Raw genomic sequence first — 26,599 nt, 5'->3', positions numbered from 1 at the left:
TTCCTGAGAGAAAACTCCCCAATTGCTTAGATATGCTGTAGATGGTATTAGGGGCTCCTCATTACCTTTGTGACTGCTTCTCCGTGTTTCAAGGGGATAAGGCACACTTCCTCAGGAGGAATCCAAGGTTCAATTCTTAGAGTAGCAGATTGCATGAGAATGAAAAAGGGTTGGGGGGATGGTGGAGATCAGCGCAGAGACCCTCAAAAGGAACATCTGTGTTAGGGGTCAACCCCAATGTCTTTTTCAAAGAAGGCCTTACATATTTCAGCAGCACAATCCCTGGTTCTGGCCAGCTCAGTGGATTGCTTTAAAGTCCTGGATTCTTTCTTAGATACACAGAATATAACTGGATACTAACATTTATAGGTAAAGTTGATCCAGGGAATATCCGACTGCTTCCTGGGGGATCAGGAAGGAATTGTTTTCCCTGCAGGAGCAAACTGGATCATGTTTTGCTGGGTTTTTTTGCCTTCCTTTGGATCAACTGTGGGTATAGGATTATAACTTTTTTTTTTAATGGTTGAATTGGATGGACTTTTGTCTGTTTTTCAGCCAGACTAACTATGTAACAGTGCTAAACCACATACTACATCTATGACAACAGCATGGCTTTGAAGTAGAAGAGTCCTGGCCTGCCTGCTGTCCAGATCTTTCACCAATGGAAAAAATGTGGTGCATCGTGAAACAAACAATGTGACAAAGAAGACCTAGGACTGTTGAGAAGTATATCAGACAAGAATGGGACAGCATTCCTCTCTCACAACCGGTCTCTTCTGTTCCTAGATGTTTACAGAGTGTTGTTAAAAGAAGAGGGGATATTACACCATAGTAAACATAGAAAGTTTTTTGGGACATATTGCTGCCATCAATTTCAATTTTTTTTGATTATTAAAATGGATTTTCTCAGTTTAAGAATTTGACTTCTGTTTTCTATTGTGAGTAAAATATGAGTTTATGAGATTTGCAAATCATTGCAATCTGTTTTTTATTTTATATTTTACACAGCATCCCAACCTTTTTGGAATTGGAGTTGTACATAAATACAGTGTTTACTTACAATTACTGAAAAAACCCCAATTGAATATCCTCACTAAAAATAAAGTTCTAAGCCAGGACAATGTTACTAATGTTTATAATGTTCATCGTAATACAAATCTTTTTTTTTTCTTTAATAAATCTTGCTTCAATTTACTAAACTTTTCATTCCCACATTTTTGCTAAATACATACCGAGTGTCTTTTCTTAAATTAACTATCTGTTTTCATCACTACTAATGACAGACTTAGTCCTCTATTTTGGATATACAACTGTTTTTTTTCTGAAATATTTACATACAGGCAGCATATTTCTCATCTTCTAATTTTGACAAATAGACTACTTATCTACCCATAGTTGAGTGTATTGTAAAAATTACTTGAAATTGTGAGTAAAAACACCAACTGACTGAATTTTTAGTATATTTCATATACATTTTATATTTATTTATGGTTTATAGACATACTACAAGGTTAACCTGAGCATGTTTTATCATAGGTTGAAAGCCTTCGCTCATATACCCATATGGAAGAAAAATATATTTAAAATATATTTAAATATATTCTTCCCAAATATATCGACATATATTTGAAATGCTACAATTTTGGCAATATTCAATATATTTCAAAATATATTTCAATATATATATACAGTCAGGTCCATAAATATTGGGACATTGACACAATTCTAACATTTTTACCTCTATACACCACCACAATGGATTTGAAATTAAACGAACAAGATGTGCTTTAACTGCAGACTGTCAGCTTTAATTTGAGGGTATTTACATCCAAATCAGGTGAACGTTGTAGGAATTACAACAGTTTGCATTTGTGCCTCCCACTTGTTAAGGGACCAAAAGTAATGGGACAGAATAATAATCATAAATCAAACTTTCACTTTTTAATACTTGGTTGCAAATCCTTTGCAGTCAATTACAGCCTGAAGTCTGGAACGCATAGACATCACCAGACGCTGGATTTCATCCCTGGTGATGCTCTGCCAGACCTCTACTGCAACTGTCTTCAGTTCCTGCTTGTTCTTGGAGCATTTTCCCTTCAGTTTTGTCTTCAGCAAGTGAAATGCATGCTCAATCGGATTCAGGTCAGGTGATTGACTTGCCAATTGCATAACACACCACTTCTTTCCCTTAAAAAACTCTTTGGTTGCTTTTGCAGTATGCTTTGGGTCATTGCCCATCTGCACTGTGAAGCGGCATCCAATGAGTTCTGAAGCATTTGGCTGAATATGAGCAGATAATATTGCCCGAAACACTTCAGAATTCATCCTGCTGCTTTTGTCAGCAGTCACATCATCAATAAATACAAGAGAACCAGTTCCACTGGCAGCCATACATGCCCACGCCATGACACTACCACCACCATGCTTCACTGATCAGGTGGTATTCGTAGGATCATGAGCAGTTCCTTTCCTTCTCCATACTCTTCTCTTCCCATCACTCTGGTACAAGTTGATCTTGGTCTCACCTGTCCATAGGATGTTGTTCCAGAACTGTGAAGGCTTTTTTAGATGTCGTTTGGCAAACTCTAATCTGGCCTTCCTGTTTTTGAGGCTCACCAATGGTTTACATCTTGTGGTGAACCCTCTGTATTCACTCTGGTGAAGTTTTCTCTTGATTGTTGACTTTGAGACACATACACCTACCTCCTGGAGAGTGTTCTTGATCTGGCCAACTGTTGTGAAAGGTGTTTTCTTCACCAGGGAAAGAATTCTTCGGTCATCCACCACAGTTGTTTCCGTGGTCTTCCGGGTCTTTTGGTGTTGCTGAGCTCACCGGTGCATTCCTTCTTTTTAAGAATGTTCCAAACAGTTGTTTTGGCCATGCCTATGGTTTTTGCTATCTCTCTGATGGGTTTGTTTTATTTTTTCAGCCTAATGATGGCTTGCTTCACTGATAGTGACAGCTCTTTGGATCTCATCTTGAGAGTTGACAGCAACAGATTCCAAATGCAAATAGCACACTTGAAATGAACTTTGCACCTTTTATCTGCTCATTGTAGTTGGGATAATGAGGGAATAACACTGTCAGGGAATGGGAAGATCGCTGCGGCGATCGAATCCGCACATGCGTAGAGTCCTGACAAAACGTACAGGCAGGCGGGCACTAGGACCCAGACACAACTGTCACCAATGACGGCACCGGGCAAAGCATTAGGACCCAGGAGCACCTGTCAGGAGTTGGGCTGGCTATTTAAACCCAGCTCTTGCAATGCTCAAGTGCCGTATGGTCTTTCCTGTGTTCCTGTGAGTTTACTTTGCTGCTGACCCTGCCTGATCCTGATCTGCTGACTTCTCCTGCTCTGACCCCTGGCTTGCCTGACCATTCTCCTGCCTGTTCCTGCACTTTTGATCTCCTGTTGCCAAACCCGGACCGTGACCCGTTTATACTTCTGCCTGCTGTTTTGTACCGACCTGCTCCGCTGTTACCAACCCGGCCTGTCTGACCTCGCTTACTCTACCTCCTCACATCAGACTCTCACCTGCTGCGTACCACCGTCAGGTGCCTCTTCCATAGCTGGTTGCACCCAGGGGTCACGACCTGGTCTCGGCTTGCTCCAAGTCCATCCCCACCATCAGGGGCTCTGGTGAACAAGCAGGTCTTAACTTAGACTCCGCGCCCTGGGGAATTCTGGTCTGTGGGCCGCTAGAGGCTACCACCGGCTGGTCCCTAACAAACACACACCGGGCCATGGAACAGCTGAGAAGCCAATTGTCCCATTACTTTTAGTCCCGTAACAAGTGGGAGGCACATATGCAAACTGATATAATTCCTACACCGTTCACCTGATTTGGATATAAATACCCTCAAATTCAAGCTGACAGTCTGCAGTTAAAGTACATCTTGTTCATTTCATTTCAAATCCATTGTGGTGGTGTATAGAGCCAAAAATGTTAGAATTGTGTCAATGTCCCAATATTTATGGACCTGACTGTATATACACTGTATGTTGAAATGCGTTTTTATTACAAAATATATGAAAAATATTTTTAAAAATACATTTCAAATATAATGTATGTCTTTAAAAATACAAATCTACATTTTTGGAATGCATTTACAAATATATGTAAAAACATGTTAAAATGACTTTTTTATATGTTAAAAAAATCTGAAGAATATATTTAAAACAAATATATTTTTTAAAATACTTGTAAATGCATTCCAAAAACATAGATTTGTATTTTTAAAGACATACAGTATATTTGAAATGTATTTTTAAAAATATTTTTCATATATTTTGTAATAAAAACTAATTCAACATATAGTATATACAGTGGGGCAAAAAAGTATTTAGTCAGCCACCAATTGTGCAAGTTCTCCCACTTAAAAAGATGAGAGAGGCTTATAATTGGCATCATAGGTAGACCTCAACTATGAGAGACAAAAGGAGAAAAAAAATCCAGACAATCACATTGGCTGATTTGGAAAGAATTTATTTGCAAATTATGGTGGAAAATAAGTATTTGGTCAATATCAAAAGTTAATCTCAATACTTTGTTATATATCCTTTGTTGGCAATGACAGAGGTCAAACGTTTCCTGTAAGTCTTCACAAGGTTGACACACACTGTTGCAGGTATGTTGGCTCATTCCTCCATGCAGATCTCCTCTAGAGCAGTGATGTTTTGGGGCTGTCGCTGGGCAACACGGACTTTCAACTCCCTCCAAAGGTTTTTTATGGGGTTGAGATCTGGAGACTGGCTAGGCCACTCCAGGACCTTGAAATGCTTCTTACGAAGCCACTCCTTCATTGCCCGGGCGGTATGTTTGGGATCATTGTCATGTTGGAAGACCCAGCCACGTTTCATCTTCAATGCCCTTGCTGATGGAAGGAGCTTTGCACTCAAAATCTCACGATACATGGCCCCATTCATTCTGTCCTGTACATGGATCAGTCGTCCTGGTCCCTTTACGGAGAAACAGCCTCAAAGTATGATGTTGCCACCCCCAAGCTTCACAGTAGGTATGGTGTTCTTTGGATGCAACTCAGCATTCTCTCTCCTCCAAACACGACGAGTTGTGTTTCTACCAAACAGTTCTATTTTGGTTTCATCTGACCATATGACATTCTCCCAATCCTCTTCTGGATCATCCAAAAGCTCTCTAGCAAACTTCAGACGGGCCCGGACATGTACTGGCTTAAGCAGGGGGACACGTCTGGCACCGCATGATCTGAGTCCCCGGCGGCGTAGTGTGTTACTGATGGTAGCCTTTGTTATGTTGGTCCCAGCTCTCTGCAGGTCATTCACTAGGTCCCCCCGTGTGGTCCTGGGATTTTAGCTCACCGTTTTTGTGATCATTTTGACCCCAGGGGGTGAGATCGTGCGTGGAGCCGCAGATCGAATGAGATTATCAGTGGTCTTGTATGTCTTCCATTTTCTAATTATTGCTCCCACAGCTGATTTGTTCACACCAAGCTGCTTGCCTATTGCAGATTCAGTCTTCCCAGCCTGGTGCAGGTCTACAATTTTGTTTCTGGTGTCCTTTGACAGCTCTTTGGTCTTCACCATAGTGGAGTTTGGAGTGTGACTGTTTGAGGTTGTGGACAGGTGTCTTTTATACTGATAACAAGTTCAAACAGGTGCCATTGATACAGGTAATGAGTGAAGGACAGAGGAGCCTCTTAAAGAAGAAGGTACAGGTCTGTGAGAGCCAGAAATCTTGCTTGTTTGTAGGTCACCAAATACTTATTTTCCACCATAATTTGCAAATAAATGATTTCCAAATCAGCCAATGTGATTGTCTGTCTGGATTTTTTTTCTCATTTTGTCTCTCATAGTTGAGGTCTACCTATGATGCCAATTATAGGCCTCTCTCATCTTTTTAAGTGGGAGAACTTGCACAATTGGTGGCTGACTAAATACTTTTTTGCCCCACTGTATATATTTTGAAATATATTGAATATGGACAAAATTGTAGCATTTCAAATATATGACAAAATATGACAAAAAGTAGAAAAGGTCCTATAAACTGAATGATAAACAGTCCGAGGTAATATGATATCAGTCCAAATAGGTATATTCCAGTGATGGAGTATATATGACTTCAATCCAAATGGGTATATTCCAGCATCCTAACATGAAGGTGTAGAAAAATTGCCCACTCACCGCGAGTGCAATTTAATGTGCACATGGAAATTCCATGTAGCCGGAGGTCCCGTGAAGGTACAGCCTGATGATAAAGGTATCCTCCGGTGGTTAATGGGGTGACGGCTGCCAGAGATGATGGTCTGGACCTATATCCCAAATCCTCCAGCCTGGGTGGACTCCTAAAATGCTGGGCTGAGATGTGGAGGCTCAGTGCCAGGTAATAGAGATGAAAACGCTCATGGTGTAGTATTGTGAAATGTATTTATTTGGGTATAAATCATTATGGTAAACAGTAAACGTACAGGGTGATAGTAACCTATACAAATATAGTGTGAATGAGCTCTTGAATGCACTGACCAGTGGATAAAAATGATGGCCACCGGACCTCCTGATCCGGTGGCGTGACGTCAAGGCGTGCAGAGGCTCCTCCTAGACGCGCTTTGTGTAATAACACGTCTCCTGTAGGGGTGATGCCATTGACGTCACGCCACCGGATCAGTAGGTCCGGTGGCCATCATTTTTATCCACTGGTCAGTGCATTCAAGAGCTCATTCACACTATATTTGTATAGGTTACTATCACCCTGTACGTTTACTGTTTACCATAATGATTTATACCCAAATAAATACATTTCACAATACTACACCATGAGCGTTTTAATCTCTATTACCTGGCACTGAGCCTCCACATCTCAGCCCAGCATTTTAAGAGTCCACCCAGGCTGGAGGATTTGGGATATAGGTCCAGACCATCATCTCTGGCAGCCGTCACCCCATTAACCACCAGAGGATACCTTTATCATCAGGCTGTACCTTCACGGGACCTCCGGCTTCATGGAATTTCTATGTGCACATTAAATTGCACTTTCGGTGAGTGGGCAAATTTTCTACACCTTCATGTTAGGATGCTGGAATATACCCATTTGGATTGAAGTCATATATACTCCATCACTGGAATATACCTATTTGGACTGATATCATATTACCTCGGACTGTTTATCATTCAGTTTATAGGACCTTTTCTGCTTTTTGTCATATTTATAACAGTGTGTTTTATTTGTATAGCGCTGCACACCCCATTTTTATGTTATACTCCTAGAAAGGCTTTGTGGTTCCTTTTTGTGCATCAGCAGCTTTATATGGTGCGCTCGCTAACTCACAAATTTATATTTCAAATATATGTCAATATATTTGGGAAGAATATTTTTAAAATATATTTCAAATATATTTTTCTTCCATGTGGGTATCCTTTTATTTGGTCCAGCTAAGTCTATTATTGATTATTGTTTATTACAATCAGAAGTCACTTCTCTTCTCAGGTCCCCAGGTCTTCTCTGGCAAACTATACTTTATCTCACATAACATATTGAGTTGAGCTACCACCAATGAGAGAAGCAAGACACACTTGTCTGATTTTCACAAAAGTATGTATTTATTTGTGAAAATAATTGAAAGATAAAATGGTCTGCAAAATAAAGTTTCACAGAACCAGGTGCAGGATTACCTTAGAAAAGGTAACTAGGCAGTTACTTTCTGATTGGTCCCTCATCATTTTGCAGACATGATCATTAACAGATGTCATCGCACTTAAGAGTGCAATTTACATGGCTGTCCTTCCCAGTAAAATACATGTCAGAGAATCTTCTTTCCATGAAGTTGAACATCCATGTAGCTGGAACTGCTTCCCTTAATTGGCAGGGTATAATTATTGCTGACGCTCATTCCATTCTTGATGTTGATCTTCACTTTTAGGAAAATCTTTTATACTCCCATAGAGTTACTATGAGCTATCAGTCTTCTCTAGGCCTTGTCACAATGATGAATTTGGCACATTGCCTTTCCTCTCCACATGGATTAAAATGTAAGACTTGTCACATATCTTAATGTGCTACTGTGATGGAAACCTCTGATAAACTACTAACCACATCATACTTGACACTCCTAAAAATCCATTGCTATGAGATCTCTTCTTTCCAACTGCCTAATGGGATGTACCTAGACAACTCCCTTAAAACATTCATGGTAAGACTGCCCTTTGGACAAGGTAAAAAGCCTTACAAACAAAACTCTGAAATGCAAAGACAAAAATGTAATATATTGAAAACTGCCATCACTTAGATATGATAGCAGCATTAATTTTGTTCACAGAAGATTGCTGAGAGGGCACCTTAAAGTGGTTCTAAAGTCTCAAGGTTTTTTACCTTCATGCATTCTATTCATGAAGGTAAAAAACCCTCTGTGTGTAGCAGCCACCCCAGCCTCCGTAACACTTACCTGAGCCCCCTTACAATCCAGCGATGCCCGCGAGTGCCTCGGTTCTCCGGGGACTCTCACTCCTGATTGGCTGAGGCAGTAGCGGGAGCCAATGAGGAGACGGAGGGGGCAGAGCCGAGCCACGGTTCTGTGTGTGAATGGACATGTGGAGCAGCAGCTCGGGAGCGTGCCTGTTCAGGTGCCCCCATAGCAAGCTGCTTTTTGTATTTTAAACTTCGACATTCGTTCAGCCTTTCCGTTATAATCACCATGTATCACCGCCTCCTGTCCTGCCCTGCTCCCACCCTGGAATCCTTATAATACTCGCCCATCATGTCTTCCAACTTGGTCATAAAGAAGGAGCTACTGCACATGCCTCTTTGATGTCACATCCGGGCACTGGTTGGCTACTCTTCCTTCCTATGTATTTTTATTTGTTTGCTGTGGGGGCACCAGACAGGAGGGAGAAGACAGGAGCACTGGTGGGGGACCAGAGAAAATGAAGATCCGGGCTGCTCTGTGCAAAACCGCTGCACAGAGCAGGTAAGAATGACATTTGTTATGAAAAAAACACCCAAAAAACAGGACTCTAGTATCACATTAAGGAATAAGGACACTACATTTCTAGCAGGTTAAATGGGAATTTTTCTGTACCTGCAGAAAATGTTCTTAACCTGAAAAAAAAAAAACTGATGCAGTCACAACATCTAAAGAATGATAAGCTGTAATTTACTACATTTGTATGCCTGGGTTTAGGTATCCAGTATTTTAACCCCTTGGACTGCTCTGCTGTTCTTTTTCCTCAGGCTGACTTATTCTTCCAAGTTAATACCGACAGATGTCTGTTTCTTGGTCTTCTGTAATGTTTAAAGAGAACCAATCAATAATCAATGTATGTAATAATCTAAACCTAAATGTATGTATCTTGTGAACTGATACAAATCTCTTACACCTTCTTTTAGTAAACAGCTGCCAGCACTCAAACACACTCCCATATAAATGTGTATAGACTATAAAAGAATCCCAATATCAGTGCAGTGCTGTTTTACTTCTATATGTTTTGATTTGGTTTTATATAAGTAAGCACAGCGCTGCACTGATATTGGGCTTATTTTTGTAATAAACTAAACCTCCACTCCTAAATAAAAAGTGAAAGCTTGTGAGCTGCTATGTAAATGGTAATTGGTACTAAGTGCTAATTGTGAATCGCCCCCACCTAACATATACTCATACTAGTGTGCTAACCAATACTATTGAACCGAAATGTGCTGCACTTCACAAAGGTTACTCAAAATAAATCAGTATTAAATAATAAGTGCAACCAGGTGCTTATAGAACAGGTGTCAAAATAAACATCAATATGCAAAACCAATATGCATGCACGTGTTATGATAAAAAAACGAATTGCCTAAATTAGCAGTAATGTCCATATCCATAACAAAAAAGATGCAATAATTAAAAATAATAAAAATAAAGTAGAAATTATAAGGAAGAATCCATATATATGCTTCTTCAACTGTGCTCAGTTCCTTTTATAATAAAATATCCTGTGCGTCTTTCATTGATTTTTTAAGTGAGAAAACTTGCATTCACTTTGCTCCCCCACCATATGTGCTCTCACCTCAAATATATGACCAAACTGTTAAGTGAGGTCATATCATGTTTGTGTTCCTTTAAATGGGTCAAAATGGATGGGATAGTATCCTGATGTTTGGGGTCATTCTCCGCTCAAAAGATAGGCTCCCACAGTGGTTTATGCAGAGGAATAATCAGTTCACAGTGGAATCATTCCCCCTGATGAAGCCATGTGATTGATGGCGCAACACGTAGGGGAGGGGCTTTGACATCATGACGCTCAATGGTTCCATACTGACACCAGCTGGACATTTTAGAATATTCTCCACTGAAAAATATCGGGAGGACAGATTTTGTGCACAAAGCAGTTTATATACAGAGCATATGTGAGTGCATTTCTTTCGGTAATAAAACGGTTTTAAAGGATAATACACTATGATCTGAATATTCCTCTGCATAAACCACTATGGGAGCCTATCATTTGAATGGAGAAGGACCCCAACCATCAGGATACCATCCCAACCATTTTGACCCACTTAAAGGGCCACAAGCGTGATATGACCTCACTTAACAGTTTGGTCATATATTTGAGGTGAGAGCACATCTGGTGGGGGAGCACAGTGAATGCAAGTTTTCTCACTTAAAAAATCAATGAAAGAAGCACGGGATATTTTATTTTAAAAGGAACTGAGCATGGTTGAAGAAGCATATAGATGGATTCTTCCTTATAATTTTTACTTTATTTTTATTTTTTATATTTTTAATTATTGCATCTTTTTTGCTGTGGATATGGACATTACTACTAATTTTGGCAATTCGTTTTTTTGATCATAACATGTGTATGCATATTGGTTTTGCATATTGATATTTACTTTGGCACCTGTTATATTAGCACCTGGTTGCACTTATTATTTAATACTGATTTATTTTAAGTAACCTTTGTGAAGCACGGCACATTTCTGTTCAATAAACCTCCACTCCTGATTTGGTATTTTAATGAATTTTATTATAAGGAAAACCCTTGATAAAGATTCATTACAATCAAGATACATTGTAAGTGATGCAGGCAGCTTTCTGACATTCCATTGAGCACCCTCTGCAGCACTAGCAGTATTTCCCATCCTAGCGCTACCTTTCAGGAGACCAGAGGTTGGGGCTCTGACCGTTCTGGCTCACTCCTCCTCTGCCTATATTTACTGTCCTCGACACTTGCCAACAGGATGTACTTCAGGATGGAACATTCAGAGGTTGTGTAACAGCAGGATGCCATTCACAGTCAGCTGAGTGAGTGAATGATACCGTCCTCACTTCATGCATGTTATGAGGATCTTTCCACGCTGGTTGTTTTTGACGGAGCCTATCTCCGGTCACAGATATTTAAACATCGCTTTTTCTTGTTGCTTTGTTTTGACATTTTTTGCCACCTATTAGTGCCTAAGCACTGACTGAATACTGACGTTTATTGCTTTACAATGTGGGATTTCTGGGGACTTTATCTTTATAGGTCCTGGCTGCTAATCAAATTGAACTCTGAGGCCCCTTTCACAAAAGTGGACTGATAGGCTCTGCCCGTTCGTTTTTCATGCAGACCCAATCTGACCCTCCAGTCTCCTGTATGCAGTGGCATGTGTAAACATGTGTCTATTTACACCCGCCTGCATCCAATCCTATTTGCTAAAAACAGACGGATGGTGATCCATTCCCTATCCGCCTAGTGGATCGGATGGCAGTTGGGTGTAAATGGACAGGAAGCCTGCTTACATTTGACTGCCCATAGAGGAGAGTGGGCTGTGTCTGTTCTATATAAGCGGAACGGACACAGACCAGCCATCTGCTTGGTCAGTGGGGATCAGCAGACAGATCATCTGCTAAGCAAAGTGGACTCCAATGGAGCTTGCCCTGTGTGAAGGGGCCTTTCCTTAAAGCAAGACTAAACTCTCTCAATTAACATTAACTATTTTTAATCCCTTTGCTGCTTGCCTTAGTAAGTAAATAGGCTGGTATATTATATTTACTTGTTTTGAACCTTTCTTTTTACATATCTTTAGTCACTTCCTGGTTTCTGGCCTAGACCAAAATGATGTCATACATCCCAAGAGTCTTCAGGAGAGGAGGTGGGGCTTTCTCAATTAAGCACACCCTCCTGCCTGCATGCCTGAACTAAGGGCAGATGAAGAAGTGAATGCTACATGAATCGTCTAACCCAGGGGTGGACTGACCATTCGAGAACTTGGGCACTGCCCGAGGGCCCAGGGTCAGTAGCGGGCCCCATGAAATGCCCCTGGTACCTTTTATATGCTTTTTTGAGTGTGGGCAGGACACAGGGGCTCCATGATCACCTATTGCCCAGGGGCCCCATGAGTTGTCAGTCCGCCCCTGATCTAACCTTACTCAAGATGGCTGGGTCTAGAAATGCTGGAGGGAAGGTTCACAGTGATGTCTCAAAAAAGTAAAGCATGGAGAAATGGATGGATGGGTGAGTTTGCGTTGAATATTACTTTTTCAGTTTGTGGTGCTCAGGTACAGTTTAGTTCTGTTTTAACTGTGCTATAAACATAAACATTTCTCGTCATAACTACAAAAATTATCCATTGTGTACAGCACATTTTATGGGTGCCTTTTCCTTCAACTTCCCTCCACTATCCTACTAATTCCTGTGCATTTCCCCATCTCACTTTATTAAAGTGGAACTTCACCCCAAGGAGGAAGTTCTACTTTATGTCCTCCTCCTCCCTCTTCTACTACTTTTGGAACCACAAAAGGGTACCTAGTTTTATAGGTACCCATTCCTAGAAGATCCAAGTACGTCCCACCCCCCCTTTCTTTGCCCATAGCCTTCCGAGACACAATCATAGGTCCCAGGGGGCTGCTAGCCCATTTACAAAGCGCAGCTTGGCTTGTGCATGTGCAGTGGGAAACCAATTGTTAAGCTGCTAGGAGTCACAATCAGCTTCCCACAATAAACAGGTCGGCACCAAGAACTTGAAGGTTGTATTCATACTTGAGCGTTTGTAGCTTGAAGTTTGAAGCTCAAAGTTCCAAAAACGCTCAAACTTAAAAAATCAATTCTCCTCTATGGTGCCTGTTCCTGCAATCAGGTGTGATTAGGCACCATAGAGAACAATTGATTTTTTTAGGTTTGAGCTTTTTGGAGCTTCAAGCTACAAACCGCTCAAGTGTGGATGAGGCCTAAGACTGGTGAAGAACTGATCCAGGTAAGGACAATGCTGAATCCCTGAACAGGTAAGTGTCCTTTTATTAACAATCAGCAGCTTCAACAATAAAAACTTCTCTTCCCTTTAGTAGTGCAGATGATTTTAAGTTGCAAAATCTCTCTGATTGATGAGAGCACCTCCAAACTGCTTTTATGCCCCTGCTGCTGAGTTAAGGCAGGTAGCTTGTAGGGAGAATTATGTTCAGATGTGACCCATAGCCTGAAAAAGAACATCAATCATGCACAGTTGTTGAGGGGAATTTATCAAAACTGGAGCAGAGCGAATACTAAACAGCTGTACATGGCAAGCAGCTTCTATTGTCAGCTTGTTCATTTAGCACATGTTCATATATAGTGTGGTGACCAGTGTTTTTCTGCATTGGAAGAATTCCAGTCACCGCTAGAACACACAGCAAACAAACTTTTTTTATGTGCCCAGACATGCTGCACTTTATCACAACACAAAGCAAGGCACCGTATGTCACTATACAGGAGTGCAACACACTACTTGTGGTGACATGAATGAAGTGTTACTGTGTGAACTTCACATAAAGTAATAAAAAATTGGGAGCATTGTGATGAGTGTTGCTTATCACACCTCCTTCTCCTGCTACCCCTAGCTAACTGCAGCCGGAAAGGAGAGCTGCACATTAACCTCCCTGGCGGTATGATTATGTCAGGAATTTTGTACCAAAAGCAGTACCATTTTTTTGCATGGAAATTTGGTGTTATGTATTGTAGGCCTGCAATTCTTAGTAATTACTTACTTAATAAATACTCATAAAAAATAATAATATAATAATAATAAATTTAATTCAATAATATAATCAAACCAAAAACACTGAAATTTGAAATATAGCGCCAAGTTCACACATCACTGAGCAAAGTCGCAAATTCATTTTCAGTGTCTGATGACGAATTTCCCCCATGAATCATTATCACTCAATTCTGCAAGTGGTTATGATTTACTATCACTGTTCTCTAGCCGGTCTAAAACCGATTTTGACCTAAAGGGACGCTTTTTGGACGCCGTGGACTTTTCTTAGTTTCCAGGCAGAAAGAACAGTCAAAATGCAGGCAGGGCACAGGACAAAGCAGTAGGGACAAAATGTTTGTGAAATGCTTTGATACAGGAATGTTTTGCTATGAAATAATCGTTTTAAAAAAAATGTCATTTTTTTTTAAATTTTCAAATTTGCCGCCGGTTCCGGCGCCCGTACGTCCCTACGTCACAGGGACCGGAACATGGAAGCCAGATGCCGGCATCGGCCGGAGGAGATGGCCGGAGATGCTGCAGGGGACGCATCGTGGGAGCGAAGGACAAGGTAAGCTCTGTAGGGAATCCCTGTGCAACGCCGCATGGTAAGCCCGAGTGTAGCTCGGGGTTACCGCTTTTGGTACTGACATTTTACCCCGAGCTACACTCGGGAATACCACCATGGAGGTTAAAGCACTGAAGTTTAGTCTGTGGGCCCTGTGAACAGGCCCTTAAGCTTTGCGAATGTAAGATAGAAGCCGGATGGATATCATCCACAGCTGTTCCAGATTCAGTCTGCTCCAGTTTTGATAAATCCCCCCCCCATTGTGTAGCACTACTAAGCAAGAAGCAGAACCTGCATATGTAATGAACAAACATGGCTGCCATGTTCAACCTTCACATATAACAGGATATATTAAAGTAGAAGTGGAGAGGGTTAGAACGCCTGTCAGGTTTTTATTGCTTTCTGTACTCCCATTATGGAGATTCACCTTCTCTATTTATCCTGTATACCATTATCACTGGAAGTGAAAGAAAAATCACAAATTTTCGGTTGTCACTAGAACAGAAATAGTTGGGAAATCTTTTAACTGGGAAACTAGTTCTGGTGACAACAAGGGTTTTCCTTCTCTTTGGATGGATTTCTTCTCACTTTCTGTTATGGATATGGGACTGAAAGTGAAGGGATATCTCCACAATGGCACACGGAGAGCAAAAAAAGGGAAAAAAATGGATAAGGGTTACCTTCCTATACTCTATCCAAAATAAAAAAAAAGTTTTGCCTTTAGTTCTACTGTAAGTACAACAGATAACTTAGCAAAATATAATTAGGTACACATACATTATAATAAAAAGTAAAAACACCTAGTTCCTCTGGTAAATGCCCCCACCCCATGCTAGCAGTATGCTAAACCCCACTTTCTCACAAGATTGTTGTTTTCAGGATTCCATTCACCTATTATATGTTATTATTCAGTCATGCTGGTTTTATTATCATCTCCTGTTAGGTGTATAAGTACTGGGCTTAATAAATGATGTGAATACACCTGGTGCCAGGAAAGGCACTTTTTTTTGTGAATGGCATTTTTATTGTTTGACCCCATTATTAAAGCTCTATATGGTTTTACACTATTATACTAAAAGGGTGCAGCGCTGGTAAAAAAAAATCACAAATATAATGTATATATGCTAAATTCATATATAGATAATTAATCATCAATAAGGTGACATTGTGCAAATTCATATGCAACTAGAATCTGTGAATATTGCAAAACAAAAAAAAATAAAATAAAATTTTGAGCATACCAAAAGGTGACAGTGAGGTTGAAATCACAGACGGACGCATAGACGTCCACAAATTAATGAGCCTTGTATATAAATAGATAAGTAAGGTGACATTGTGCAAGCATATATGCCACTATATTATGTGGCTAATATCATGAAAGATCTATAACCAATCTAAATGAGTCCAAAAAATGTGAACAAGATCGCTGATGATCTTCAGGTGTCCAATAACTGGAAACGTGAAAAAGGTGAGAAAATAAGACTGCACACTCACCAGATACGCAATCTTTATGCGCATTTTTATATCATAAAAATGCACCAGACGCCCTCACATAGGTCTGGTCAGATCTGGTCATGTAGCCTCCACTGCTTCATAATCCATACTCCAATAGCATACGCTCTGCAATCATGATGAGCTCCCACAGGGGCTCAAAAAACAGAGGAAGCCAATAGTGTAGTATGTCAATGATATTTATTCAAAAGTTCAGGCAGATGGGTATAAAAGAGTAATACTGACCAAATCAGGATGGCCTGATAATTGCATATGAATTTGCAAAATGTCACCTTATTGATGATTAATTATCTATATATGAATTTAGCATATATACATTATATTTGTGATTTGTTACCAGCGCTGCACCCTTTTAGTATATTACTGTTTACCTGAAGGTCTTATATGGTGCCTTTGGTGCATGGTCGCTATTCCCTGTGTTGATTGAGCGCTCACTTATTTTCAACTTCCTGATGGTTTTACACTATTGGATGTCTGGTTTTGTTTTATTTTATGCTGAAAGTATTAATTACTGCCTGTGGAGCAGAGGAGCTTTCTAGTATTGATGCAGCCCTAGTGGAGGGTTACCGGTTACCACCAGCAACCACGGGTAAGAGAGTGAAGGAATACCGGCCAACAATACCATATTGCATACTAGGATAGTCCCAAAAGCGTGTTTGACAAACCTAGAGATTGGTGGTCATGAGATGACGGTGAGTTTGCATCCATGCGGGGCACCAGCGTGAACACAGTGAAGCACTTGTCACCTCAATACGGAGGTTCACCATTAAGGATACAGCACCATTGCACTTAAATTCACATGTTGGGACTGAATACCAATAATTGATTTGATTTTTGTTTATTGTTATCACTTTGTACACTGGCATTTAGTTGATTGTATGACCTTAGCGTGGTCTATTTGAAATACTTAATAAATGATGTTCTGTAACATCAGTGAACCATGACTGAAGTGGGAACCTTGTCATATGCTGCACCTAGATGGCATCCACAGGTACAAAATTCTTTTTTTTTTTAGTGAGAAACTAAGCGCCTTCTCTTTACATGCAAAAAAGTTATATATACTGCCTTACACAGTGTATCTTCTATGCAATAAAATATAAATAATTACCCATTTAGTGTTGAAGTCATCATGCGTTCCATAAATCGGAAACAGAAGTGATGTCCCCAGACCTGGATGTGGCTGGACACGATTCTGCCTCTACATGTTTCGCTTAACAGGCATCTTCAGTTAGCTCACATCTGCCATTTTCCTTGGCTCTGCTTAATTGTCTTAATTAGATAGGCTGATGGTCACTTCCGTTTCTGGTTTATGGAATGCACACCGACTTCCCTGTCAAACGGTGCTAGCATCCTGAGCTGAGTGTATTAGTGCTGAGGATTGGGCACCAACTAATGTGAGTGCATATTTGGTTGATTTTATTCATTTTTTTAATATACCTACTACACGATGAGACATTTCTCCTTCTGATTCTTGCTAACCTTGGCTATGGAGTAAATTGGGAGACCATTGAGAAGATATACACTGCTGTTCCAAACTTTTGAGGACACAAAGCGCATTAGACCTTCTTTTAATTAAGAGGTCATGGTTGGTTGGTGAGTGCAATATATTGCCTTACGGTGGTGGAGCACAAAGGATCTGCATGGAGCAATTTAGTTGGCATGAGAAGATTATGCACCATAGTTTTTGATCTACAACTTGGTGTGGAACTTTTGTTTTTGCTTTTGTTCTTGACTTTGGACTTTGAATTTATATCACTTTTAGGTTTACAATTCTGTACTTGCCTCCTGATAGCATTGGCTCTGCGATCAGTGAACTGTCTGTTGACTGGCATGCTTAGAATTACCACAATTATCTCATTGACTTCTATTTGAAATAAAGAAGAAAAGTTACTTACTTTAGCTGCAGTGATAGAATAGAGGTCCCCTGCAGGTGCCAGCTCCTGGGCAAATGAAAAATATTTGTTTGTTTCAAAGGCCACTGAAAATGTGCTAATGATATTGGGATGTGAGGAAAGGCACAAGGATACACAGTATTCCATTAAAAAATTATCCTTCTTGGTCTTTGCCTTTTTCATTAACTTTAGTGCCATAACTTTGCCTGAAATCATGAAAAATAAAGCAAGTATGAGATGTAATTCACTGATTTAAACCTTTCACTGCCAACACCCTTTTTGCATTTTTTTGCACACAAAAATCATTTTAGGCCTGCAGATTACACAAAACCCCCAAAACATTATATATTTTCTGAAAGCAGACACCCTAGAGAATAAAATAGTGGTAGTTCCAAATTTCACACAATATTGCAGTAAAGGTCTAGGAAATGCAAAATATCAATAAAAAAACACACTAAAGTAAATGTTAGGGTAAACTAACGCAATGAATTACCCAAATGTTTGATAAAATATAAAAGACAAGATTGAACCAAGTAAATAGATACGCAACATGCTAAAATTTAAATTTGCGTGCCACTATGAAATGGCGACAAACTTCTGAACCCTATATTTTCTATAGGCGACGTTATAAAAGGTCATCATTTTAGTGTGATGGAGGAAGTCTTGAGCTAGAATTACTGCTCTCACTCCAGCGTGCACAGCGATATGTAACATCTGTCGAGATTTTCGCACGTAGACGCCCTGACATGTATGTTTATGTTTGTATGTGTCTATATGTGGGGGTGGGGGGGCTCAAATTTTTTTTTGGGGGGGATGCTATGTGCTTGGGTGTAACTTTATTTTTTGTAATAAAAAAAAAAGTCCCCTATGTGATGATTTTTAGGTGACAGGTTCTCTTTATTGAGACATGCAGGGTCCCTGCATGTCTCCTTTGGCCACCACTCAATGTATTGCAATGCAGATCACATTGCAATACAATGCTGCTTGGCTATGCTAGCCGAGAAAGTGATAGCGATGACCCGGAAGTGATGTCACACAAGTCACATTCCGGGTCACAGAAAGGAGGAGAGAAAAGAACAGAAGCGCGCGTATGTGTGTGTGTGTGGGGGGGGGGGCTTGGTTACCAGGGGCTGTTGAAGCATTTAGACGGCAGCTCAGCTGCCCAAATGCTCCCAACTGACAGGCAGGAGTCTACCTGTAGTTTTATACACAATCCCGATGGCTGCAGCTACTGACGTGTATAATCCCCCCCTTCCCGCTGTCAGGTCCATACGAAGAATTCCAGGTATGGATACTTTTAAATAATAACTTTGGTCCACCTTGGACCAATGTAACTATGCATATACTATGACTGTAGGATCCCTCGAGAAGCTGGAAATCACCCCTACTACAGCAATTTCCAATAGCTTTTGGGTCCCAAGTGGCTGATCTGCTGCATTGTGAACATAGCCGGTGCCTGCTCTGCACGGGTGCAATTCAAAGCATGCTTTGCAATTCCTCAATGAATGCAAAGCATCCTCTGATTGAACAAGGTGGAGAGCATGATGTCACTGCCCCATCTCTCCAGCCCGTCCAAACAGAGAATGCTTTGCATTCATTGAGAAAAAGCAGAAAAGTCTCTTAATTGCACCTGTGCTGAGCAACCGACCTCCTGTAACCAAAATGCATCAGGGCAACCCCTTGGCATGGGACCCAGAAGTTAGTAAAGATCACTGGAGTTGTGATATCTACTACAGGGATTTCCAGCTACCAGGGAGATCCCAGAGGTTAAAAGTTAAACATTTGGTCTTAAAGGTTATCATACAACAGAGCATAGTTGGGCTGATTAACTATAGCAAGCATTCTCATTAATATGTTTTCAGCAGCCTATACAAAAATTATGTTCACAATGCAGCAGGGCAGGTGCTCGGGACAGGACCCAGAAGCTAGTAAAGATCACTGTAGCAGAGGTGCTTGTTAGAGCCCATTCACGCTTGTGCTACTTTGTGAAGTCGCACTCCATGTTTCCCAATAAGTACCATTCATATCTGTGTGACTTCAAGTCATGGCGACTTGAAAGTAGCTCCTGCACTACTTTGGTCTGACTTTCATGCCACTTGAGGACTATAGACTTCAATGTAAACCCTCCAAAGCTGCATTAAAAATACCACCTGAATGTTATACATATGACTTCTGTGCGACTTTGTTCAACAAACAATCATCCTTGGTCAAAGCCAAAATCTCACCAAAGTTGCACTCATCCAACGTTGCATCAAAGCCACGTCAAAGTTGCAATGAAAGTAACACTATTTTGAAGTCGCACAACTGTGCCTGGAGCCTTACAGTGATTTGCATCTTCTAGAGCAGGGGTCACCAAACTAAGGCCCTCCAGGTGTTGAGGAACTGCAAGTCCCATGAGGCCTTGCAAGACTCTGACAGCCACAGGCAAGACTCCCAGAGGCAGAGGCATGATGGGACTTGTAGTACTTCAACAGCTGGAGGGCCATAGTTTGGAGACCCCTGTTCTAGAGGGATCCCACAGGTATGGTATATACCAGTGTTTCTCAATTCCAGTCCTCATGGACCCCCAACAGGTCATGTTTTCAGGATTTCCATTATTTTGCACAGGTGATTTGATCAGTTTCACTGCCTTAGTAATTACCACAGCTGTTTCATCTGAGGGAAATCCTGAAAACATGACCTGTTGGGGGTCCATGAGGACTGGAGTTGAGAAACACTGGTATATACATACAGGGGCAGACTGACAACTCATGGGGCCCCCCGGGCAATAGGAGATCATGGGGCCCCTGTGTCCTTGCCCAAACTCAAAAAAGCCTATGAAAAAGGTTCCAGGGGCATCTCATGGGGCCCCTTACTGACCCCGGGAACTCCAAATGGTCAGTCCGCCCCTGTATACATACCTACATTGGCCAAGCTGATGGAATCCTTGGAATCCTTCCTTAACTCCTTAATTACCATATAGTTAAAAATGTTCACAATTTGTTTCACATATACCTGACAAAATCAGTACATTTTCTGCAATATATACAAATAGCAGCATGTGCTATAACAATCTGTGACAACTTTTCAAATTATTGATTTTATATAGTGCAGTTAAATATCTGTGAAGGCCATAGCAATCAGCATGATATAAAATTTCCCTTTTTAAACTGCACTGGAAAATGATTAGCTCGTTGTTGGTTATTATAAAGAGACATTCTATCCAGTTTCTCTAAATTAGACCCATAGTTACATGGTTTGTGCTGAATGATCAATAGTAAATACTACACTGTTTAATAAGATAGTTATGGTGTCGTTTAGTGGGTTATATTTAGTATTGTATAGTATGTCAAGCTACAAAGATGCCATTTTTGTTTTATTTATATAGTTGGCGAAGTAATATATGTTGCTGTTCTAATGACGAGCACAAGATGGCACCACCGTATGTAATACAGTAATGAAAGCCTAGCTGTCAACCACAATGCACCTGGTGTGCTATTCTGAGCAGACAGAGTTGCATCAGTATTTGGAAAATTATCCACTGCTGAATGTTAGTTCATTAAGGGATGGGTGCAGATGATCCTGTTAATTGATGATATTATTCATAGAAAGTAGCAGGAGAATGTTGCCTGAACTGGTTGACATTACTGGATCATTTTTGTGCCATGCTCTCTGGAGGAAGGAATAAACAATTGTATCTTTCAGCATAACCTTGCCTGTCACTTTTTTTTTTCTTCACGGTGGGAGGAGATGTGTTTGTACAAGATTACTCATCAATTGTACACCGTGCACAGCCTGCAATTTATATACTGTACATCTGGAAAGGGAATCCCCCAGAAAACATTATCACTTCTGTGATCATTATGCTGTCAGTAAAACAGAATAGGTAAAGCATGCTGAATATGCAAGAGTACAAAATTAGAATTTGTCTTGGGCAGTGAAGGATCTGCACATCTTATGAACCTGGCAAGTACACTGCATACATTATATACCATAGATATTTTACATATAATTAAATGTCAACTGATATTGGCATGGAGGAGGACCTGTGTACCTGTGGTACTTCACCCAGGGTGATACAACCCATGTGTCTGGTGTGTTATGTAGTAGGGGGGGGGTAAATTCAATACAAAAAAGTAATCAAAATGCCAAAAAAAAGCTTGATGGTTCTAATGCTGACATATGATAACAGATTGGGACATATGAGGAGATATCCATGATCTACTCAGTCCAATGTAGATCTAATTTTCTAGCTATCCAACTCAAACCTCCTTATCATAATGTATGCACCAAGGCATTCTATTGCAACGGTGGTGTTGCAATCCTTTTTCAAATGTGCTGCATGCCATTTTGAAAGGATCCCATGCAACTTACATGAATGGTACGCTCAGGGCAACACATTCAAAGGTGTAGCACATTAGTGTGCAAACCTTATTCTCAAATTATTTCTGTGATTTTTGAAAATAATATATGTACACCGATCAGCCATAACATTTTGACTAGCCACCTAATATTGAGTAGGTCCCCCCTCTTACCACCACAACTGTCCTAACCTGTCAAGGCATAGACTCCCAGAAGTCATGCTGTGGTAACCGGCACAAAGTCATCAGTAGCAGCTGCATTCTCTGGCTTGCCGTAATAGTGCATCCTGGTGCCATCTCTTCCCCAGGTAAGGGATGCATACACACCCGACGAGACCACTTTCTTCTATTGCTCCATAGTCCAGTTCTGATCCTCACAAGCCCATTGTTGGCACACTTGTCTGTGGGCATGGGTCAACATTACACTCTGACTGGCCTGTGGCTACACTCCCCCATATGATATATATATATATATATATATATATATATATATATTCACACACTATATACTGTGTATGTGTAAGTATTGGGACACCTGCCTCCTTTACATGCACATGAATTTTAATGGCATCCCAGTCTTGGTCCGTAGGGTGCAATATTGAGTTGGCCCACCCTTTGCAGCTATAACAGCTTCAACTCTTCTGGGAATGCTGTCCACAAGGTTTAGGAGTGTGTCTATGAGAATATTTGACCATTCTTCCAGAATCGGATTTGTGAGGTCAGGCACTGATGTCGGACGAGAAGGCCTGGCTCGCAGTCTCCGCTCTAATTCATCCCAAAGGTGTTCCATCGGGATGAGGTCAGGACTGTGCAGGCCAGTCAAGTTCCTCCACCCCAAACTCACTCATCCATGTCTTTATGGACTTGCTTTATCCACTGGTGCGCAGTGATGTTGGAACAGGAAGGGGCCATCCTCAAACTGTTCCCACAAAGTTAGGAGCATGAAATTGTCCAAAATGTCTTGGTATGCTGACACCTTAAGAGTTCCCTTCACTGGAACTGAGGGGTCAAGCCCAACCCCTGAAAAAACAACCCCACACCATAATCCCCCCTTCACCAAACTTTACACTTGGTAAAGTACCGTTCTCATGGCAACCGCCAAACCCACACATGCCTATCAAATTGCCAGACAGAGAAGCATGATTTATCACTCCAGAGAACACGTCTTTACTGCTCTAGAGTCCTGTGGCGGTGTGCTTTACACCACTGCAACCAACACTTTGGTGATGTAAGGCTTGGATGCAGCTACTCGGCCATGGAAACCCATTCCATGAAGCTCTCTACACACTGTTGTTGTGCTAATCTGAGGGCGACACGAAGTTTGGATGTCTTTAGCTATTGACTCTGCAGACAGTTGGTGACTTCTGCGCACTTCAGCTTGCACTGACCCCGCTCTGTCATTTTACGTGGTCTACCACTTCATGGCTGAGTTGCTGTTGTTCCCAGTTGTTTCCACTTTGTTATAATACCACTAGCAGCTGACTGTGGAATATTTAGTAGCAAGGAAATTTCACAGATGGACTTATTGCACAGGTGACAACCTATCACGGTACCACGCTTGAATTCACTGAGCTCCTGAGAGCGACCCATTCTTTCACAAATGTTTATAGAAGCAGTCCGCATGCCTAGGTGCTTGATTTTATGTACCTGTGGCCACTAAAGTGATTGGAACACCTGAATCCAATGATTTGGAGGGGCATCCCAATACTTTTGACAATATAGTATATATATATAAATATATATATATATATATATACACATACAGTATATATATATATATATATATATACACATACACACACACGAGACGCGCTCAAGTCAAACTAGGACTTTTAGTTTTACATGTATGTAGCACTACCCCCTTAGGAGTTGCTAGAAGATTTAGGCCCCCTATAGTCCTGCACAGCCAGACAACATGCATTTTCACAGGTTTGCATCCAGAGTCAGAGATCGGTCCTTGAGCTTTGGTTTTGTTGTTTTTATTTAGGGGTTTTGAACTGGGACAGGGTTAGGGGTGTACAGGATGCCCAAGGAAACTGGTGAACTGAGGACAACTTCCTGGAACTATTTACAAGCCTTCTCTGCAGACCCCAGACCCTAGATGAACTTCTCCTCCCCACCCAGCAATCTGAAGGTATCCTTGAACAGGGGATCCGGTTCCTGTCAGTTTAAGAGATGAACAGTCACTGGCAGGTGGCTAACCTGGTTTCCCAACAGAGTGCTCCTTCCCCTATCCTCCCAGGTGCAGGTGTACTCACTCAGATCCTCTCCTGTACCACTTGTGGGTTGGTGGCTGCTACCAGGCCTATCAGCTGGGCCGCGTGTTCCCTATCATACAGGTGGTTCTCTTTCAGGGGGCCTGTGAGCTCTGAGCTTTCCTCATTTCCAACTCCAGGCCTGCAGGTAGGTCTCATCCCACTGGGCCCCCGTACACAGCCTCCTTCCTTCGGTCTCACATCCTCCTCTCTGTCTTCCACCCAAACTCTCCAGCTCCCTTCTCCTCTCTTCTGCTACCAACACTTTTAAATGTGTCCAGCCTCTTGTCTAACTTTCTGCTGGGGATTGACTAGGACTCCTCAGAAATGCAAACCAGCCACTCCTCAGATCTACCCACTGATTCTAGGGCCTCAATCCAAAGCCCTAGAGCAGGGGTAAATTCCAGAGCAGCTGGACTGCAAAGCATCTCAGCACATGACCACAGTTTGACCTTCTGGCTATTACACCCAGGCTGCTACTCAGCCTTCCTTACTGACAATCAAGATTCTAGCTCCCCTAGCTAAACCAAGAGAGTGCTACATGTATAAAAAAGGGATGCTAGAGTAGTGGTACTATACAGAGTAGTAAGTGGCATGTGTGTCCTATTACTGATAGGCAGTGCACATGTCGCTGGACAGTCCAGAGACCGTTAAGCAAGATGACATACAACAGTGTTAGTGCGTGCATGGAGCAACTTGTCATGATGAAGTTTCTTGTGAATGAAGGCGTAAAGCCCCAGATATCTACAGAAGACTTCAAGCACAGTATGGTGATTAAACACTCAGACACAGTAGGACATTGGAATTGTGTAAATGTTTCAAAGATGGCCATACGTTCATCAGTGATGAACCTGGCCATGGTGGTTCCCAGCCCACAGCAGTCACTCCTGTGAACATTCAGTGCGTGGGACACCTGATCCTGGATAATTGACGCATAACCTGTTTTGAAATTGCACAAGAGAAAAATCTTTCTGTGGGAACAGTGAACACAATGATGACAAAGTGAAGCAGGCTGTCCTAGGATGGTTCAGGAGTACAGACAAAGAGAGAGAGAGAGAGAGAGAGAGAGAGAGAGAGAGAGAGAAAGACTGTATATACCTGGTATGCCTCCCTCAGATCTGTATTTAATAAGGAGGTACCATGCTGACCATCAAAGTACATTGAGTTTTTATCAGGGGGCATAAGGCTACCACTGACAACCAGTGCCATGGCACAATTTGTAAATGGGCACAAAAGGTCTCCTCTAAAGCAGCTATTATCAGGGGTGCATTATAGGATGATGGCCATCAATTCTGAGTGTTGGGTGTTGCAGAAACGGGTCACTACCTGTCCAAGGATTATATGGAGCCCTGCATAGAGATGCAACTTATCAACAGGTTTTAGCAAACCTGTTCATTTTTTCTAATAGGGTTTACCTACATTAGGCTTTGAGTCTTGTCTTGCTACTCTTTTTTTGGTATGACCTTCTTCATGACGTTTTCTGGAAAGTTGTCAATTGTTTTTGTTGAGTTTTGGCTTAATGCTTGCTCTGTATCATCTACTGGGAAGTTTTCAGCTCTTTCACTGTGCACTGGCATCCTGGTTTGCTGCTCCTTCAGGTAGACCCTCTTTTGGAACTCCAATGGAAGGGTGTCATTTCTTTTCTAGTTCACAGCACATTCACTTCTAGCTTGCTAGAATCTCAGATTACAGCTCTTTTAGTTTGACTTGCTCTGTGATTTGCCCTGCAAGGGTAAAGTAGAGTCCTGACTTGGTTTGCTGCTCTATCATGCTATGACGAACTCTACTGTCATTGTTATCCCTTTGAAAATTAAAGTTCTGACTTCACTTGCTGTGTTCTGTAGGTAGGAGCCACTCTGTGAAAGTTTTCACTTTTTCAATGATGGTTGTCACAGCTCATCTATAGCGCCATACAAAACCAATGACTTCATGGATTATTGGATTTGCAAGGTGGAACAGTGGCAGGAATTAACCCAGTTTCCCATAAGGTTTCTCTTCTGTTCAACCTTCAACCTTAGCCATCAACTCCCCATGCATACACCAAAAATATTTCATTTTGGAGATTTAATGATTCACAGAATTCCCTCTTTT

General features: G+C 41.3%; 1 protein-coding gene across 1 annotated transcript in view; it reads right to left on the bottom strand.

Annotated features, from left to right (window-relative positions):
• LOC149461215 (serine/threonine-protein kinase SBK1-like) overlaps positions 1-26,599 on the bottom strand; it is an 86,230-nt gene that overhangs the window by 14,716 nt on the left and 44,915 nt on the right. Inside the window, exon 3 of the mRNA XM_089678541.1 lies at positions 17,917-18,119. Within this exon, the coding sequence (XP_089534667.1) occupies positions 17,917-18,119 (203 nt within the window). The remainder of the gene's footprint in view (positions 1-17,916; positions 18,120-26,599) is intronic.

The sequence above is a fragment of the Staurois parvus genome, unplaced genomic scaffold (genome assembly GCF_062004578.1).
Source record: "Staurois parvus isolate SC_StPar_1 unplaced genomic scaffold, SC_StPar_1.0 ptg000207l, whole genome shotgun sequence".
In the NCBI taxonomy this organism is placed as follows: domain Eukaryota; kingdom Metazoa; phylum Chordata; class Amphibia; order Anura; family Ranidae; genus Staurois; species Staurois parvus.
The sequence above is the reverse complement of the archived record's forward strand: the minus strand, read 5'-3'. Positions and strand labels throughout refer to the sequence as shown.